General features: G+C 32.1%; 5 protein-coding genes and 1 pseudogene across 7 annotated transcripts; 2 read left to right on the top strand and 4 right to left on the bottom strand.

The window, feature by feature from the left end:
* On the bottom strand, positions 1 to 1633 carry LOC105637196 (putative ribose-5-phosphate isomerase 2). Its single transcript, XM_020680553.3, has one exon. The coding sequence runs from the start codon at positions 1162 to 1164 to the stop codon at positions 367 to 369; it is 798 nt and encodes a 265-aa protein (XP_020536212.1). The 5' UTR covers positions 1165 to 1633; the 3' UTR covers positions 1 to 366.
* Positions 1634 to 3548: 1915 nt separating this feature from the next.
* Positions 3549 to 7121, bottom strand: LOC105637195 (pentatricopeptide repeat-containing protein At4g14170). Of its 2 annotated transcripts, none has more exons than XR_016320957.1 (2): positions 5239 to 7120; positions 3549 to 3850 (listed from the first exon to the last, which is right to left on the bottom strand). XR_016320957.1 is itself a non-coding variant. In XM_020680552.3 (2 exons), the coding sequence occupies exons 1-2, from the start codon at positions 6828 to 6830 to the stop codon at positions 5340 to 5342; spliced, it is 1398 nt and encodes a 465-aa protein (XP_020536211.1). In that variant the 5' UTR covers positions 6831 to 7121; the 3' UTR covers positions 4404 to 5339. The 2 variants fall into 2 exon arrangements, 1 of the variants encoding a protein (XP_020536211.1); XM_020680552.3 differs by lacking the exon at positions 3549 to 3850 and having other exon boundaries at positions 4404 to 6236; positions 6330 to 7121.
* Positions 7122 to 11738: 4617 nt separating this feature from the next.
* Positions 11739 to 13256, top strand: LOC105637194 (cysteine proteinase inhibitor-like). 2 transcript variants are annotated; one of them, XM_012220613.4, is made up of 3 exons: positions 11739 to 11978; positions 12444 to 12665; positions 13054 to 13256. In XM_012220613.4, exons 1-2 carry the CDS (start codon positions 11877 to 11879, stop codon positions 12660 to 12662), a joined length of 321 nt encoding a protein of 106 aa, XP_012076003.1. In that variant the 5' UTR covers positions 11739 to 11876; the 3' UTR covers positions 12663 to 12665; positions 13054 to 13256. The 2 variants fall into 2 exon arrangements, with proteins under 2 accessions (XP_012076003.1, NP_001295650.1); NM_001308721.1 differs by lacking the exon at positions 13054 to 13256 and having other exon boundaries at positions 11877 to 11978; positions 12444 to 12662.
* A 369-nt stretch (positions 13257 to 13625) lies between these two features.
* LOC105637193 (auxin-responsive protein SAUR21) lies at positions 13626 to 14742 on the bottom strand. Its single transcript, XM_020680555.3, has one exon. It carries the CDS (start codon positions 14055 to 14057, stop codon positions 13761 to 13763), a length of 297 nt encoding a protein of 98 aa, XP_020536214.1. The 5' UTR covers positions 14058 to 14742; the 3' UTR covers positions 13626 to 13760.
* Positions 14743 to 16276: 1534 nt separating this feature from the next.
* On the bottom strand, positions 16277 to 18033 carry LOC110008724 (auxin-responsive protein SAUR21). The gene has a single exon (XM_020680554.3). The coding sequence runs from the start codon at positions 16715 to 16717 to the stop codon at positions 16415 to 16417; it is 303 nt and encodes a 100-aa protein (XP_020536213.1). The 5' UTR covers positions 16718 to 18033; the 3' UTR covers positions 16277 to 16414.
* A 306-nt stretch (positions 18034 to 18339) lies between these two features.
* LOC149496037 (auxin-responsive protein SAUR21 pseudogene) lies at positions 18340 to 18612 on the top strand (annotated as a pseudogene).
* Positions 18613 to 19064: the final 452 nt, after the last annotated feature.

The raw sequence follows: 19064 nt of genomic DNA, 5'->3' as shown, positions 1-19064 counted from the left end.
TGTAATCTAATAATTAAGTTTGATATTAAATAATTCGAACTTTTCTAAAATGAATAATTTGGCACAGCAGCTGGCGTACCTATATAGATATTATCACTCAGCTGCCTACAGAAACTCACTAAAGGTCTAATCTTTCTCTGTAAATTTAGACTCTTACCTCAAACATAACACCAAAATTGGAGGAAACTCTCCTTATGAACCATAAATTGATGCTAAGAACACCAAAACTTCCTCCCCTCTAAAAATAATGATGGAAAACAACTTCCTCAATCTAACCAGCAATCATCAGAAATGTTAAATGAATTCCCAAAATATATAAATCCATAAAACTACCTCTTAATCCATTCCAATCTCCATCACCAAGCACTATTTCTGCTTATTCTTGATGGTGACCCCAAGCTCCCCTGCAACAACGACCGTAGTTGCCATATTAATAAACATGCCATGCTCAACAACACCTGCAAGCCTCAAAATTGCATCACTTGCAGCTTTCAAATCTCCCATATTTCCCTTCAAATACAAATCCACAATATAATTCCCATTATCAGTAACAAAAGGCTCTCCACCATTTTCCTTTCCATTGGAGCCATTAGTCCTCAACTTGGCTACACATCCTGCATACCCAAACAACTCCTGCAACCTCTTTGCAGTAAATTTCCAACAAAAAGGCACAATCTCAACCGGCATAGCTAACCCACTACCCCCAACATATTTTACTAATTTAGACTCATCAACAATCACAATGAACTTTTTACAAGCACCCTCAATCATTTTCTCTCTTAACAAAGACCCACCTCTACCTTTCACCAAATTGAGGTTGGGATCAACCTCATCAGCACCGTCAATTGCAAGATCAATAATTGGATAAGAATCAAGATCAGATAAGGGAATGCCCACAGAGAGAGCTTGTTCATGGGTCTTTTTCGAAGTGGGTATGCCTATAATGTTCTTTAGCTTCCCTTGACGTAAAAGCTCGCCAATGCGGTCCACAGCATGCTTGGCAGTGGAGCCGGTGCCAAGGCCAATAACCATACCGGATTCAACATGCTCCACAGCTTTATAGGCGGCAATTTTCTTGAGCTCATCTTGGGTTAGTATTACAGGATATGGGGATAGAGGAGACAAACCTGTCTCCATTGATAAATGAGGGTAAGGAATTGCCATTTCTTGAAAAAAAAAAAAAAGGAAACAAAAGAAAATAAAATGATAAAATGGGTTAATCAAAGGAAAAGAATTAGTTAAAGTAATTCAAAATCTAACTCAACCCAGAATCATTCGCACGGTAAAGAGAATATAAATGAAGGGTTTTGAAGAAAATGTCAAGATTATAAGAACCCAGATTATGAAATCTGGGTTTTCTAGGCGAAAAAAGATTAAATTAGTGACAGAGACAAATATAAAATGAAAGATACTATCTTTATGGGGTGTTCAAAAATTGTGGCTGCTGTTAGAGAGAGAGAGTATGAGTGATGGCTATGGAGGCACGGAGGAGGAGGGTTCTGAGAAGAGAGTATATATAGAGGAGGAAAAGTAGAAGATAAAAGGGTTTGTAAAGCAAACGACAGTTTAACAAGTGATTAAGAAAAACGTAGGCGTGTTTAGTGAGAGATTTCCTCGAAGAAAGGAAAATCTTATCTTTTGGCGTTTCTCGAGGGTCTGAGTGTCTGTTTTTGAGAGAGATCTTGCTTTTGCATTTTCTTTTTTAGAGTGGACACTAGAATCTTTAAATTAATCATTTTCTTAGGAAATGGCAAATATTTTTAAAATTGTAAAAAGAAAACTATTTTATCAAATCTCGTCTTAAAAATTAAAGCTGTACTAATTATTTTATTTTAATTTTATTCATATCTAAATATTTATATTATTTTTTTTAATTAAATGAGAATTTATTTGATTTCTCTTACTTTTAAATCCACTTGAAAAAAAAAAAACATCATTTTATAAGAGAGGATATTTTAATTCAACCGACACTGAATTCATACCCTATATAATTCCTTCTCCAAAATAGAAGGACAAAATAATAAATTTTATTCAATATATAAACTTTTAACTTTGGAAGATTATTTAAAATGAATTTATTTCGTTATAAATAATACTATAATAGAAAAATAAATATTTTCATTTTTACACAAATTTATTATTTTTAAATTAAATTTCATTTTAAAAACATGAATTTTATCATTTTGATTGTGTTTGTAAATTTTATTATTTAGTATCACAAATTATTTTTAATCTTTTAACTTGAAATATATCATCTATTTTTCAAAAAAAAAAGAAAAACATGTCTATAAATAGTTTTAAAAATAAATAATTAGATCATCATAATTAAAGAGTATTTTACTTATAATTTTAACATATTTAAGTGGTTCTTTTGTTAACCTAAAATATTTCTGTGGCTTTTTAATTAAAGTACATTTCACTAACTTGATATTAAAACACACACTCTTAATAAATATAAACTAATATAAGACTAGCCAAATCTTACAAGTTCCAAAAAGTGCGTGGCAGTTTCTTTTCTATATTCAAGTTCGAATTCAAAATTTTTGATTAAGGAAAAAATAATCTGGACTGCTCTATCCCATCTCAATCAACATCTATCAACATCTGTACTAATAAATTGTTTTAAATAATTTATTAAATCCTTTTCAAGAAAAAAAGTATTTAATGATTTGATTCTATTTTATTTTATAATATAAAATAAAATTTTGCAAATCATTAATGTTCCCAAGTCAATGCACTGAAAAAAACAATTTTATTTTTTTTGTAACATGAATAATGCCATCTGTTTAATTTCATATATTTGCCTTTCATACGCCAACATTATTTCCTAACTAAAAGAAGAAACATGAATCATGCACTACTGCCTACATTTGTCTTGAATAGTTCTATAACTAAATTAAGAACATTTATTATTATTATTATTATTATTATTTGCATAAAAATGTTTAAAAAGAATAGGTTATCGAAATTTTGACTCACTCATTTGAATTTTACTAGTTTTTTTTATGACGGGCATTGCATATTAATAATGTTCGTAATATAATTATTGTTTATATATACTTGATTAATTTTTTATTAAAATTATTATGTTATATTTTCTAGTTCTTTATAATAATGCATGAGTTTATTTTTGATAAAGATAAAGACAATAATTAATTTATATTATACTTTATTTATATAATAGAAGATGATGTTTTTCTTCTACTTTAAAAATAATAATAACACATCAAATAAAAAATTTTCATTTTAATTCTCTTTAAAGTACTGGTTGATTGATTGCAACATGTAAAACATTATATTAATTATCATTATTATTTAATAATATAAGCAATGATCATTTGAAATATATTTGAATATAGGCCTAATAGCAAAGAAAAACCTCAAGTTTCGACATTTTTTCAATTCTAGCCAGTTATTTTAATTGTAATGAAATAAATATTTAAATTTAAAAAAAAAAAAAAATCAAACATAAAATATTAAAAGAAAGTTTTGATCCTACGGTCCTACTCCTTCCTCTACCTCTCGGTGATTTCATCAAACAGGTGAAATACAAACTTCTGACTTCAAATCTCTGTATTTCTCTCTCCAGCCAAAATCCAAACATCACAAGAAATCCAAACGGGAGAATCCATTTCAAAAACGACAATCTCACATGAACAGCCACAAAAGGCCATCATTTTAACAACCACATACACAGAAAAAAGGAAAAGCAAAATGTAATGAGCAAGAAACAAAGCTGTCTGGCACATGGAATTTGACAATTATGGCAAAGCTTTTGTATTTGTATGGGGCTCGTACGGGCCATCCCTAGAGCTGCTGCAAATAAGAGCTAGACTTTGGACTAACTTGACTGCAGATAGCAGATTTTCAATTAAAATTTGAGAAAAATTCTGATTTTTCAGTAAATAATAGATTCTTGCAGTAAGTTCTTAAACTGACACTGAGGGAAATTTCCAAATATCTAACTTTCGTACGATCAGTTTTTGGCTCACAAAATCTTTTATAACCTTCTAGCTAACATAAAGCAAATGAAATACAAATCAGCACAAGTAGCACGGTAGTTAAACATGGTTCAAGATCATATGATAAGAAGGTATATGTAAATCAAACAACTCCAAAATTGAATCGAATATCTTCAACTGAATATTTGATTAGTGATGATTCTTAAGAGAATTCAACATTCTTTTCAATATGAATAAAGGACAATAAAGTACATCATAGGCAGAGTGGTTTGTGTACTTAACCATTGTTCAAGATCACATGGTAAGAATGTATATATAAATCAAAGAACTTCAAAATTGAATTGAATATCTTCAACTTAATGTCGTATTAATGATGGCTTCTTAAGAGAAATTCAACTTTCATTTTTGCCACAACAATTAGAATCATGGAGAGGTGTAGAAGGCAGCCAAAGGATTTGTTATCATTAAGCAGGTGTTATTGTTACAACTAGTTTGCTGTGTAAAGCTATTCCAACCAAGTCCATTTTGTTGCAATATCTGAATGGGTATAACAAGCCATTACGGAATAACCATGTTCATACAACTCCAAAGAATAGGATAACCCACCAAAAAATTGAGAGACAGGGAGAAGGGAGAGACAGGATACAACCATGTCTTTGTGTTTGATAAAAATTTCCTTTGAAATCCAATTTCTTAGTTCAAAAAAATAAATAACTAAAATCCAATTATTGTTGAAGATGTAAATCAAAAAGTACAATTTAACACTTGTGCTTTGTTTATCTAAGGTTGAAATAAATTAATATTATTCTTTTAAAGATAAAAATAAAAAAGAGATTGGATTCAGAAACATCACTAAAGAATAAGAGAAAGAAGAAACATTTTCAACAAAATATCATGAACGCCCTAAATCTCCTAGTCAGGAAAGGAATATGAAAAGCTCAATGAGCACTTTCATTTTCTTTTGCTATACTTTATTTATTTACTTTTTTTTTTTTCTAATTAGTTTTAGTTTTTCAGATATGTCGGATCAATAGGCACTTTGACTTTGCAATTAGGAGCTTTTTTACCTTTACGGATTATACTACAACATTGCAGAGTGTCAGATTATATTGTGCAGGGTAAGACTACAAAGGAAATGTGGCACTTAAAACTACGCTATTTCCAGTCCTCCAAAATGCTTTGCTTCCCTCAACATTCAGTTTACTACTACTGATTTCCGCGAATAACAATGAAAACTGAATGCTCATATCAGCAATATAATCATAGTAATACTGACCTTTTTTCCTGGCACTGATGCATTCTTTTTCTGTATCCTATTCCAGCAAAGAAATTGGAACCCTTGCAACCATAATCACACAAATCCACTTCTCATCATATTTAAAAACAATCCAGAACTTCATTTTCTGTTGAAGAAGGAAAGTAACTCTTTGATTCAATCAAGCTACAACCAGGCACCTTAGACAAACTCTTTTCTTTCATAAAGTCCCTAACTATCTCAGCCTCATCAAATCTACCTACTGCTGCATACATATTGGACAAGAGCACATAATATCCAGCTTTCTCTGGTTTCAACCTAATTAATCTTTTTGCAATTCGTTCTCCTACATCGACATTATTGTGAACTCTACATCCTGCTAATACAGCACCTAGCACTGCTTCATCAGGTTCTATTGGCATTTCTTCAATAAACCTCTCTGCCTCTTCCAAAAGCCCAGCTCTGCCCATACAATCAACCATACAAGCATAATGTTTCAATTCTGCCACCAGCCCACAATCTGGGATCATTTTGAAGTATACACGTGCTTGCTCGACCAAGCCACCATGGGCACAAGCTGATAAAACACCAAGAAATGTCACATCATTCGGTCTAACCCCTCTCAGATGCATCTGATCAAAGAGCTCCAGAGCAACACTCACATTACCACTTAATCCATACCCCAAAATCAAGGAGCTCCAAGAAACAACATCTCTTTCAGACATTCTATCAAAAACTCGATGTGCATAACCTAGTATAGCACATTTAACATACACGTCAACTATAGCATTTCCTAAACTTAACTCTAACCCTAAGCAATTTCTCACACACCAACCATGAACACTCTTTCCTTGCTTTAACCAGCCCAATCGACCAAAGACTAAAAGTAAGCTCACCATAACAACCCCATCAAGCTTAATGCCCAAATTAACCATTTCCTCGAACACTTGCAATCCCAACACTGGTTCCCCATGCTGAGCATACCCAGCAAGCATTGCAGTCCATAACACCGCATCCCTCTTAGACATTTCATCAAACAACATTCTGGCATTAAACAAATTACCAAAAGTAACGTACATAAAAACTAATGCAGACGCGACAAACAAACTTACCGACCAACCCATTCTCAGGCACAACGCATGAACTGAAGTCCCTAATTCCGCCATTCCCGAACCTGCGCACGCCCTTAAAACTAGAGGAAAAGAGAAGTCATCGGGTCGAACATCGGATTCTCTCCTCATTTGAAGAAACAAGTCTATAGATTTCTCGGGAAAATCAGAACGAGAAAATTCTCCCATTATGATGTTCCAAGAGAAGATATTTCTATACGGCATGTGAAAGAAAACAGAGAGAGAGTGAGGGATGAGTTTGCCATGACAGGAATACATCAAAACGAGCTTAGAACTGAGGATTACATTGTCGTAGAGAGAGGTGCGAAGTAAGCGAGCATGGAGGTGGCGGAGATGAGTTGGATTAGGTGAAGAGTGGAGGAGGGAAAAATAATGGGAAATGAGAGAGGTTTGGCTTGGGTTTATGGAAGTAGTGGTGGAGAAGAAGAGTTTGTTGAAAAGAAGAGATTCTTTTCTTGCTAGAAATAACAATGCTATGTGCATAGCCACTGCTACTGGAGGAATGTCTCACGAATCAGCTACCTCCAATTTTACGATCTGGAAGGAAATGGAAACTAGAGAGGACCTTTTGCGGTGCCGATTTCTGGTTTCTCCATTGGATGTTGAACAACTTCTCGAAATGTGTCATCATCAATAAGAACGAAATTGGAGGAAGATTTTCATTTACCAACGATATGACGTTTGAGGTACGAGAGGTGTCGTCTGATGTTGGAAGCCCAAATTCATCAATCACAATTTCACAATTGAAAGACAAATTGCAATAATAAGTTCTTGATTTACTTATTATTCGATGGCAGGGCGATTGTCATTTAATCAATTGCTGTATTTTGGCAAGGATTGCTTTTTTTTTTTTTTTTTTTTCTTTTGACCTTTTACCACTCAACAGAATCATTGCAAATTAAATAATTGAAATTTTATGGACGGAATTGATTTTTTTAATCAATCAAATTAAAATCAACGAAACAGAATTGATTTTATTTAATTTGATCTAATTTTTTAATTTTAACTTGTTTTTTAAGATTTTAATTTTTCTAATTTTTTAAGATTTTTCTAATTTTAGTTTTCAGGTCTCTTCTTGTAATTACCTCTGCTTACTCCTTTAAGCTATAAATTAATTAAGTAACGAGCATCTAATATTTAAAGGCAAAAATCAATTTTTTTTTAAGCTCCAATCAATTGTGAATACATAAATCAATCACATGGGCCATGGCATCCAAATATCAAAATATGATGTAAACAACAAACATGTTTTTCCTAGATTTTGACACATGTTCTTCTTATAGCCCTCTACTTGGCCTTTAAAATTATATTTAGCATTTCATCATCTTATAGTTATTGTTGTTTAATTACTATTTTCAATTAAGTCTCATAAAAACATATATCCTGAGAAAATGATACCCTTCATCCCAAAATTTTTTTCTTGGTTTGACTTTTGATTCGTACAGTTCTCTTACCAGTTTTTCGGTAGGTTTGCATAATTTTAAAATCTAAAAATTAGAGAATATTTTTTTATTCAAAATTTAAAATTAAAAAATTTATGACATAATTTTTAAATTTAATTTTAAAAAAGGGGTTTGGACTTAATTTTCTTTTTCGAAAATTAAGCTAACATATCCTTTTAGGGTTTTAGAGAAATCGAATGTTATGTAGTTCTAACTTATCTTGTACAAACTTCAACCCATTTACCTCACTTAGTTGCTAATGGCACTGATGAATGTTCTTTTTGAGGACCCATTGAAAAGATCATATAAATCTTCACTTCTTTCTTTGGTATTCTATTATGCCCTTAGTTCGGCCTTAGTCTGATCATCCAAGCATGATTGTGCTTCTATTATTTCAGATATCATCTTAAATTGTGTTTCATCGAAGTTTGTTCAACTGCAATAATTGAGATTGGTGTGGCTAAAAGTTATTTTGCTATTAGTGCAAGGTTGAGAATATATTGACATGACGACTCCGTCAATCTAAAATTGAAATGTTGTAACCTACAAAATTATCATCAAACTCGAAAAACAGTGTTAAGATAATTGTCAAGTTACAGAGAAGAATTTGAAACAAATCTTATGAATTTGAAATAATATATGTTCAACAATAATTACCCTTTCGATTGTCAATGATTGATTATGAATTTGAAACAAATTAGATGATTGATTATGAATTTGAAACAAATTAGAAGAAGTTGATGAAATAAAAAATTAAATAAATTCAATATATAAATCTACAATATTTTTCTTAACTTCATTTGTTATTATGTTTACCTCCGCTCTTTCTTCTTAACATTTTATAATAAGGATTCAAAGAATCATTTTCAGATGTCAAATTTACAACTAGGAGCAAAAACACAACCAACAACAGAAGAAGGTGGAATATTTTTAAATTGATTTAACTATTTCATTTTAATTGAAAATCTTTTAATAATTCATCATTTTCAATTTATCGAAGTGCATTAATGATATTAATGCATACAAACAAAAATAAATTAGATGTGGAATAATGAACTCCATTAAAAGAATACTTAGTGTCATTGAAAATTTTTAAAATATCCAAAATTTTTGTATAAATTTTGTAATTTGTGGATATAAATTAAATTGTGCTTCATTATTAGTTAAAAAAAATGCACAGTTATTCTCTATATCCAAAAGAGTATAAGTTGGACAATAATAAAGGAACAATTAGAGATTGTAGAGATTATTCAAAAATAATTTCGACAATAATTATAAATTAAAGAGCTTAGAGAGAAATAATTGATTTGAAGATGAATGACAATAATGAGTATTTATGATAAATTTAAAAATTCTAACTTCCACAAAAATATATTTAAAACTAGTCATTTATAATTATTGGAAGGGTTAATTTGAGATTTTTAATAAAATTTTTTGAAAAAAAGATTTGTTGCATCCTGTTGAAACCGCTGGTTTGAACCAGTGGGACGACTAATTCTAATTGTTATATAAAGAAATTCAAAATTCTTGGAAACGCCAATTTTAGCTGGTTCACAGTTACAAAAAAAAATTAAAATTAAAACCAGACTACAACCTCTCAATTCCGATTTTGATTTTTGTTGATTTCAATTTCAAACAATTTCAATTTTAATTTTCGTTGATTTCAAATCGACACTTGAGATTCCAAGAATAAGAAAATGACCACACATATATTCAAGAGCTTTCATTTGAAGTAAAATTCTCTGTACTAAAAATAAACAGCCACACACATGGATTTGCACCTAAAATTTCGTAAAATAATCCTACGGCACCCCCAACTTTGCGGGAACCAATTATGTACCTGAAGTACATTTTTTTAGATAAGTTATGCAGCTTTCTATGCTACAGAATAGCGGAAATACATTCATGCCGACTAGGATAACTCAGTGGAAGATGAGGCTCGTCTTGACTCAAAGTCCTACTCAACTTTTACCATCTTACAAGGACGTCGCAGAGACATGCACTCTTCAGCGACACTCAAAATGGCCACCCGGTTCCTAATCTTAAGAACATTACGCAGGAATCTCCACCTAATTCTGTAGCAGAGTCTCCTAAAATCTTCGTCGGTTTCTCAATTCCTCAGAAACATCCATTCCATCGATTCCCGTATTCAAGAAGGTGGTCTCGCTGTTCTGTTGGTGGAAAATCGCATGCCAGCCATAAAAATCACTGGTTTTCTACGCTCTGGGAAAGGTTACTTATTTTATTTTCATGACGACTCCATACAACCATATTTTGCAATCGAAATCATTTGACTTGATTTTAATTTTCGATGGATTTTTTTTTAATTAAAAATTGTAGACCACTCTCTTGAATCATATTTTGATTGCTCAACGTAGGAAGCGGATTGTAATGGACGTTGCCGTCGAGATTCGGTCTAACAGGAGTTCTACTTTTGTAAAAGAGTTGTATATTTTAAATGTTCCTATTTGGAAAGTTCACATTCTTTTTTCTCTCCACCGATTCTTGTACTCTTGCTGTTTGTATTGCAGCAAATGTTCATTTCTTCTCTGTTGATGCTCTTCTCAACAACGCAAGTACCTTATACTGTCTCTCTATTCTGTTTATTTTTCAGTTTATTTATTTTTAGTAGAATGACTTGGTGTCTATTGCAGGAGCTAAAGCCATCTTTCTCTTGCACTCAAGTTATTGACACAGAGAAGGAGAGGCACTGCAAGTCGCTTTTCGGTAGAAAAAAGAGGGGAAAATAGTTGGAAAATGAAAGAGAAAATGTTCATTAAGAGCTAAAGATTTTTCCACATTGGCCTTTATACATATAATTAATGCTCCTTTGAACGATTGTATTCAGCGCTCTACTCTTTCAGCGTGAAAATGTGCAAGACTAATGGAGAAAAATAGACTTGTGGTGTTAATTGTCTCTAATGGAGAAAAATAGACTTATGGTGTATAATTGTCTCTGTAAATTTAGAAGAGCCGTAATATTATTTTGTGAAAGTTCGTATGCAAATACTATTTATATTTTAGTATTTTAATATTTTAAAACTACGTGTTAGAAAGAGTGGTTATCCTAAATTCCTAATATTGCTAACTTGTAATTATATGCATGAATGAAACCAGCCACTCCATGACCAAAACCTGTTGGCCCCATTGACTTTGTTTGTGTCTGTCAATTAACACGTTCCAATTCCTCTAAACAACGTCTCCTCCCATTGGATGACGTCCATTGACCTTCCAAAATCTACCTATATATTAATATTAGTATAATTATTCAATACGTACGAGTTAAGGAACATAATGAGAGATCAGAAGCTGGTAAAATAATAATAATAATAATAATAATGAGAGATCATATGCTGCAGCACCATCCATTCTAAACTTGTAATGAAATTGTTAACTATCCACCATCTGACATAAAACAGTCATCATTCTCAATTTCTCTATAAACTTGATCGTAATTTATGATACATTGAAAATAAAAATTTTGAATAGATTTTAATAGGACATTTTAACTAAAAATTAATTAAATAATATTTTTAAGTAAAAATAATTGCGCCGATTAAATGACCTAATATAAATAAATAATATGTTTAAATTGAAATAAATAATTAGAAGTAAAGATATCTACTTGTTAAGTAATTTCTTTTTAATTTATAATTCAAATCAAACACAATTATACATACTATTATTTTTCGCTTACAGGTAAGTTTCACCTATTTAATGGTCGAACCAAATCCAATGCATAAAATTGAGAATTTATGAGTTTTAAATTTAAATAATTATGTCATAATAAGAGCTTAATCTTGTTGTGATGACTAATGGTGATGGACGCAAAGAGAAGCAAGTACAAATAGAATAAAATGTACATGCTTGTATTGGATTATATCAAATCGTCGCGAAATTGACTAATTGAGGGCATCAAACGCGGTTATGTGCAAAATCAATAACTACGACCTCGATTGATTCCGTCGTAGGAAATATCTCCGTCTCTATCTTGTCTTGGTTGTTTTTTATAAATAACAGCTCTTTTTCAACCTTAGCAATAAACTTTTTTCTCATTAAGAAAAGAAAAGAAAAGAAAAGAAAGGGAATGGCAACCGTCGGCGGTATTAAAGAAGTGGAGGGATTCGCTAACAGCGTTGAGATCGATGGCCTTGCTCGTTTCGCTGTTGATGACTATAACAAGAAACAGGTTTCTGACTCTGTTTAAGATCCGAATTTCTTTTAATCATATGTTTACTGTCATGATTTTTGGGTTTAATTTCGATATTTTGTTTAGTTTTTTCTAATCTTGCTCTGTTTGATTTCATTTTCTGCTTCAATTTTGGATTTATACATGATCTTTTTATCTCAATATAGCTACGAAAAGAATTAAAATTTGTTTTTTTTAATTGAATGTCAATAGCTTTGAATTTAATTATAAATTATAAGTTGTAATTGTTTCTTATTATAATTACATTTCTCTTATTATTTTTTATTGATTATTATGTCAGTATATATTAATATGGACACAATATTATATTTTATATTGTTAATATATATAATTTTTATTTAGCTATCTATACGATAAATGGGAAAATTAGAATAATTATATGAAAAATATGCATATATGGAGTATAGTATTGTTGGCTGAAGATAAATGGTATGTTGTGAGCAGAATGCATTGTTGGAGTATAAGAGAGTCGTGAATGCTAAGCAGCAGGTGGTGGCTGGGACGATATACTATATTACTTTGGAGGTAGAGGATGGTGGTCAAAAGAAAGTTTACGAAGCCAAGATTTGGGAGAAGCCATGGTTGAACTTTAAGGATGTCCAGGAATTCAAGCTTATTGGGGATGCCCCGACCCAGTCAACCCCGACAGAGTCTACCGCATAGCTGGTAACTGCTATTAAATAATATGCCCTTTGTTTTTATTTATGCACAAAGCAATGCAAAAACCTTAGCTTCTTGTGGAGATATAGCTTGTCATTCTGGATCTAACTTATTGTTATTCCTTAGGGTTCCTTTAAATAATTACCAGAACTTTTTTCTTCTGTGTAATTATTTTGCAAATTTAGAATGCTGAAAGCAGCTTTACTGATTCAAATTGTCTTTTTAAGAATCCCTATTTGTAGATAAATTATCAGTACAATTATATCAATTTATAACTTCATTCATGGGTGTAACCAAGGGTGCTGTATGGGTATCTTTTCTGGATGCTCTTTATGCCTAATATCAGTAGATATATAGCTTTTAATTGTTTGCTGATGATGCATTTGCAATTCAGGTAACTGAAGGATATGTGTAGGTTGCTTTGCTTGGAGTTGGTGCTCAAAATAACAGCAGATAATAATATTTGACAGTATTTTCCCCTGATGCTAGTGGAAATTGTATTATGTATATTTGAATTCCTATGTAATCTTGAATCATTTATAAACAATGCATAGTTATGAATGATTACAGCTATCTTATCTGTGATCTTTATTCTCACTGCCCTATCATTCTGTTTTCCCTTCTATGGATTAGTAAGGTAGTACAGCCACAGTTCAATTATGATACAAGAAATTTATATAGAAATTAAAATTGTAAGGCTAGAAAATCTGTTACCAGTTGGATCTTTTTATTCAAATATCACTTTGGGCCTGAAATTTTGACAGCGTATATTTTTATTGCTTTGCTCTTCTTGTAATTGTATCACTTATGCTTTTCCTGGTCAATTGCATCAAGCCTGAAACTTTTTACTGGACATATATATATATATATATATATATATATATATATATATATATATGGGAGAAAATCATAACTGTCTCAACATTTTTGGTTTACTAGGATTTTCATGATTCATTCAAATGTGAAGAAATAATAAAAAAAATCGTCTCATTTAGCAGAATTGTTTTTTCTGTAATTAAAGATTATGGATATTTACACTTGGTGGCAATTTCTGCCTTACAAAATTGTTTCTGTGATGGGTTAATTGCCTGCCTAATCTTTTTAAGCTCTCTTCAAGTTGGAAGTGATATGAAGGAAAATATCTTCTCTGCAAGGAATTGTCAAACCACCCATGGGATGATCATAGCCAAACTCCTCTTCAGCTTTGCTTAACAAATCTTGAAACAGAGGCTCTTTTAGATAAGATATGGGGACTACAAATCGCTTCTTCTCAATTTCTCCAATGTAGACTGCTAAGAAACCTTTCGGTACATCTGAACATCTTGAAGCTGCTTTCTTTGCAGCAAACGCAGACCGGCCAAGAATTTGCTTAAGATTACCCGCAAATCGAATAGCCATTGTCTTTCTTCTTGTTCTTAAGGAAAAAAAATTATTAGATTTGGTTGCTCGAGGAAAATGTATGAGCAGAGAATGTGAAGACTAGAGTTGTTTGAGAGTTGTGATGAAAGCATGTGAAATATACGTATATATAGATGAAACAATTCATTGAAAATATGGAGTTAGAGGCCAAGAATTGATCTGCTTAAAGCAGATGAGATATATAGCACATGCTGCTGTCTTACTATTGACAAAAAAAGGTTAGTAAGGACATATCCTACAAGTACATAGGACAAAACCATACCCTACAAGTACATAGAACAAAACCATGTGCCGAAGCCCTGAATCTTGAGGCTCTAGTTGATTAGTTAGAAAACAAAACCACGTGACAACCTTTAAGTGCAGTGAGATTTTGCAGGACATATACCTAATTACTTGGTCAAAACAACTCAAGCATTCACATTCTTTTGTGAGGACCCTATTTGGTCAAAGGACACTTACTTTGGCATCTATATCAACAAGATTTCCAATCTTTAGGTGGTCTGTCATTGGTTTATCTATCCTTCTTGCTTATGATTACGAAGACAGGAGCATGTGGTATCTCCATGAGTCTGTTTTGAGTAGACTGTACATAATTACACAGGCAGAAAAAAAAAAAAACCCTATATACATGTGTGTGCGAATCTTCATGTGGTACCTTCATTTGAAAGAGACTTTTCTTGTTTTTGTTTTTTCATAAGGCAGAAAAAAAAAAAAAATCAGTAGCAACCAAGACAATTAAGGGTAACTAAATAGAAAATACATCCCTAACTTGGATGAAAGCTAAAAAAAACGTATATATATGTGTGTGTTAGTTATTTGAAAAATGGCCTATATATGCAATTAATGATTTACTGAAATAAAAAACTATTATTCTGTAGTAGAATAATTAAGAAGGATGATAGCCATGCACTTTCTTCCACCACTGTCATTGGGTATCAAATTTTGCACAAGAACCTGTGCAAAGCCAATCTTCGTGTCTGTCTTGAGTTTTGCAGAATTTGCTTGGTAGATTTCAAATGTCAAGCACAAGTAATGTCTCTTGGAAATGAAAGAATTGTCAATGGACATTATTTACTTGTCTTTCCAAGTAATGTTTGCAGTAGAAACAACTCTAGAGGTAAGCTTATGGTTAGGCAACCACATAACTCCTTTTGCGTACAGGCATTATCTGGGCAGAAATTAAATTCAGTTCAAGTATAATTGTGTCACCTGATGTTGAAACGGAAACTCCATTGATGGAAGCAATTTTGCTGCTGGAGAGATTGAAGAGGCGACGGAGTTGCATTTTGAAGGTAATTAGTGATATTGTTAATGGGGGAAGGAATGTTTTAGAGAATCAGTTTAGGTTTAAAATTCAAATTGTATGCTCTAAGCAAAATCTAATATACACAGGAATAAATCCAAGGATTTACAAATTTTACACTTTCGCGGACTCAAACTTGTGCAGACCTGTCGTTTCTTAATCTTGGATCTTATCGGTTGTGAACAGAGCAGTAGTTTCAACTACTAGTTATCAGAGTAGGATTAGGATTTATGTGTAATCTGTGTTTTTAGAGTAGAATTAGATTTGTAATGAATGCTTTAAAGACAAAACGTGTTGTTTCCTCATATTTAATTTTTATCAGGCTTTATCTTCTTCTCCCAAGTTATTAACTTCTTGGGGATATTTTCTTGTTCACATGAGACAAGAAGGAATTTTCTGTCAGTTGTACTAATAATTATAAAATTTTCTGTAACAATCACTTCATATTGAAACAATAGATGCTTTTAATGAAATACTGTAATTCTTAATACAATCATTTGAGTTAGCTAATTCAGATGTCCATTTCCTTTCCCATTATTACACTTTTAAGATGAACCAAACATGGACTTAAGAACTGCTAGTTCAATCTTTGATCATATATAAATTGACTTGTAGTCCACAGGTTTCATAAGAAAAAATTTGACAATCCGAGACTAGTTTTGATTATTACTTCTTGATGTTTGAATGTTCAAGTGTGAGTGTATGAACTAAATTTTTTGTATTATGCTTAATCTTGCTTTACTGCATAATTATTAGAATTCTTAGGAGTAGCAAAGTGGAAATTAATGGTCGCACCAATGCCTAAATCATGTTTTACACAGTTGAAATATTGAATCAGGGAGTAGTTGCATATTAAAAAAAAAAAAAAAAAAAGAAAAGAAATTTAGTGTGAAAATACGTACAAGAAATTTCCCGTAATGATTTTTCTCATTTAGTATTATCGTTTTTGATTCTGTAATACATATTTACACTCAACAGGCAATTCCTGCCTTACAAAATTGTGTTCTATGGTGAATTAATTGACTGTCTACTCTTAAGATCTGCTCTTCAAGTTGGAAGTGACATGAAGGAAAGCTTCCTCTCTGCAAGGAATTGTCAAACCACCCATTGGATGATCAAAGCCAAACTCTTCTTCAGCTTTGCTTAACAAATCTTGAAATGAAGGCTCTCTTAGATAAGATATTGGAACGACAAATCGCTTCTCTTCAAGCTCTCCAATGTAAACTGCTAAGAATCCTTTGGGTACTTCTGAACTTCTTGAAGCTGCTTTATTTGGAGCAAATACAGACCGGCGAAGAATTTGCTTAGAGAGATTACCCGCCAAGCGAATAGCCATAGTCTTCTTCTTGTTGATGTAAAATCTTCAGAAAACAGGTATCAGATTTTGGTTGCTTGAGGAAACTGTATCAGTAGAGAATATGAAGGCTTGAGTTATCGGTGAGTTGTGACCAAAGCAAAAGAATTGCATATATATATATATATATATATATATAGATGGAAAAATTTTCTCTAAACTATGTAATTTAGTGGCCAAGAATCACTGGCTATGTGCAATCTGCACTAAACAGACCCTGAGGAATCACATTCTTCTGTCTTCTAGTTGATCAACAAGTTAGTCAGGAAATGCCCCACAAGTACAAAGATCAACCAATAGAAGACCATCTAAATATTTGAAATCAACTAGATATATGTAAAGCCAAGTGACACTTTGAGCATAGACATGCTTGAGATAAAGATATACAAGTGGCCTAACAGGAATGATTAGTGTGGGAAATCCTGCCAAATATGAGTTTAAGGATAAAACCATTTGCTTGGAATACATATCATAAAGGCATCTCACATGGTTTTGTCTAGGAACGGTCCATATAGGGGCCCTGAAGTGTTTAAAATTTAAAAATTCAGGGGCTAAAGTGCAATATATTTCAACAATATTAAGGACCAAACTGCAATCTAATTTAAAACGTAGTCAGTAAATAAAGTACAGTTGAAAGATCCTTCCAAATCCGAATTACAATATGGCAATTTTAGGCAGGTTTTGATGGAGATTGGTGGTAGGACATGATTCACATGATCTTCATTGTGTCTTAGATTCCATTGTCCTAAAAGGGTCATTTCTATTGGCTTATCTTTGTATTTGCAGGGCATGTCCTGACTAACCTTGTCTCTGAACAGGAAGACAGAAGCATGTGGTACCTCATGAGTCTGTTACTGTTGGAGATTTTCCCCTCAGGAAGACAGGATCAGCTTCCTTTCCTCCTTGCTCTACAACTTCCCATAGGTTTAATGCTCTCAAATAGGCCTTCATCTTGATGGCCCAAATGTGGTAATTTTCCCCTGTAAATACAGGAGGTCCAGGTGTGGAAATGCTTGCTGATGCCATACTGCTATTGCAGAATTTTGTTGAACACCAAAACCAGAAAAATAACACCCTCAGTCCCTTAAGAAGATGCAGTCCCTGAAGAAGATGGGCTCTGATACCACTTGTTGGAGATTTTCTCTCACTCAACAAACTCACAACAAAAGACAACAAAAAAAACAAAGCTTCAAAATACAATCACGTTTTGCAAATTCACACACTGATTCATTAGTTTGAGCTGCTTATATAGCAGTAAAAATATACAACAAAAGATTAGTCAATAACTACTACATCAAAGTCTTTTCTACTTTTTCTAACAAAACTCCTTAAATTAGGGAGACCCATACTTTTATCTATCAACTCCCTCAATCTAGATTTTTAGGATTACAAAAAACAAAATGTGCTATGAAAATCTTTTATAAAAATCTCAATATCACAACAGTCACTTCATCTATATATGCATATATGGGCTTTACATACATTGACTAAAACCGTCCCAAGCATTCATATTCACTTTTCATACATTTTTCTTAGGCAAAAAAAATCAGAAAGTTCATTTTCTTGATTCTTTTCTGATATTATATACCAGCAAGAACAAGAATATGGCTATTCGTTTGGCTGGTAATCTTTCTATGCAAATTCTTACCGGTTCTATCCTTGCTCCAAAAAACAAAGGAGCTTCAAGATGTTCTGATGTACCAAAAGGTTGTTTAGCGGTTTATATTGGGGAAATTGAGAAGAAGCGATTTGTAGTTCCAATATCTTATCTAAAAGAGCCTTTGTTTCAAGATTTGTTGAGCAAAGCTGAAGATGAGCTTGGCTTTGATAGAGAAGATACTTTCCTTCATGTCACTTCCAACTTGAAGAAAGCTTGACAAGAATAGGCAGAGGCAATTAATCTATCACATAAAACAATTTTGTAAGGTATAAATTGCCAACTCAGTGTAAATATATATTACAGAAGAAAAACAATTCTGCTATATGAGAAAAACCATCTTTTGGAAATTCTTTGTACATCTTTTTATACAATCCATTAGCTATTTACTTTCCTGTTATTACAAATGCTAGTCAGATTCTTTGACGAACAATTTTTTTAGATGTTTCAAAAGGTTATTAAGCAGTTTTTGTTGGAGAAAACTTAAACAAACAAACAAAAAGAGAAAGGATTTCTTATTCCTATATATATATTTCTATTGCTCCCCATTTCATTTTCTTCTCCTTCCATTCAGTTTGAATAATATTTGTAATCAAGTCCCTTTTGTTTTCCTGAACAGTTTCAAGGAACTATATCTGAGAAATATGGTTTAGAAAGAGATGGATGAATCTG

Source organism: Jatropha curcas, chromosome 5 (genome assembly GCF_041381405.1).
Source record: "Jatropha curcas cultivar XTBG-Jc1 chromosome 5, XTBG_Jcur_1.0, whole genome shotgun sequence".
In the NCBI taxonomy this organism is placed as follows: domain Eukaryota; kingdom Viridiplantae; phylum Streptophyta; class Magnoliopsida; order Malpighiales; family Euphorbiaceae; genus Jatropha; species Jatropha curcas.
Note: the sequence above shows the minus strand (reverse complement) of the source record. Positions and strands in the feature narration are given on the sequence as shown.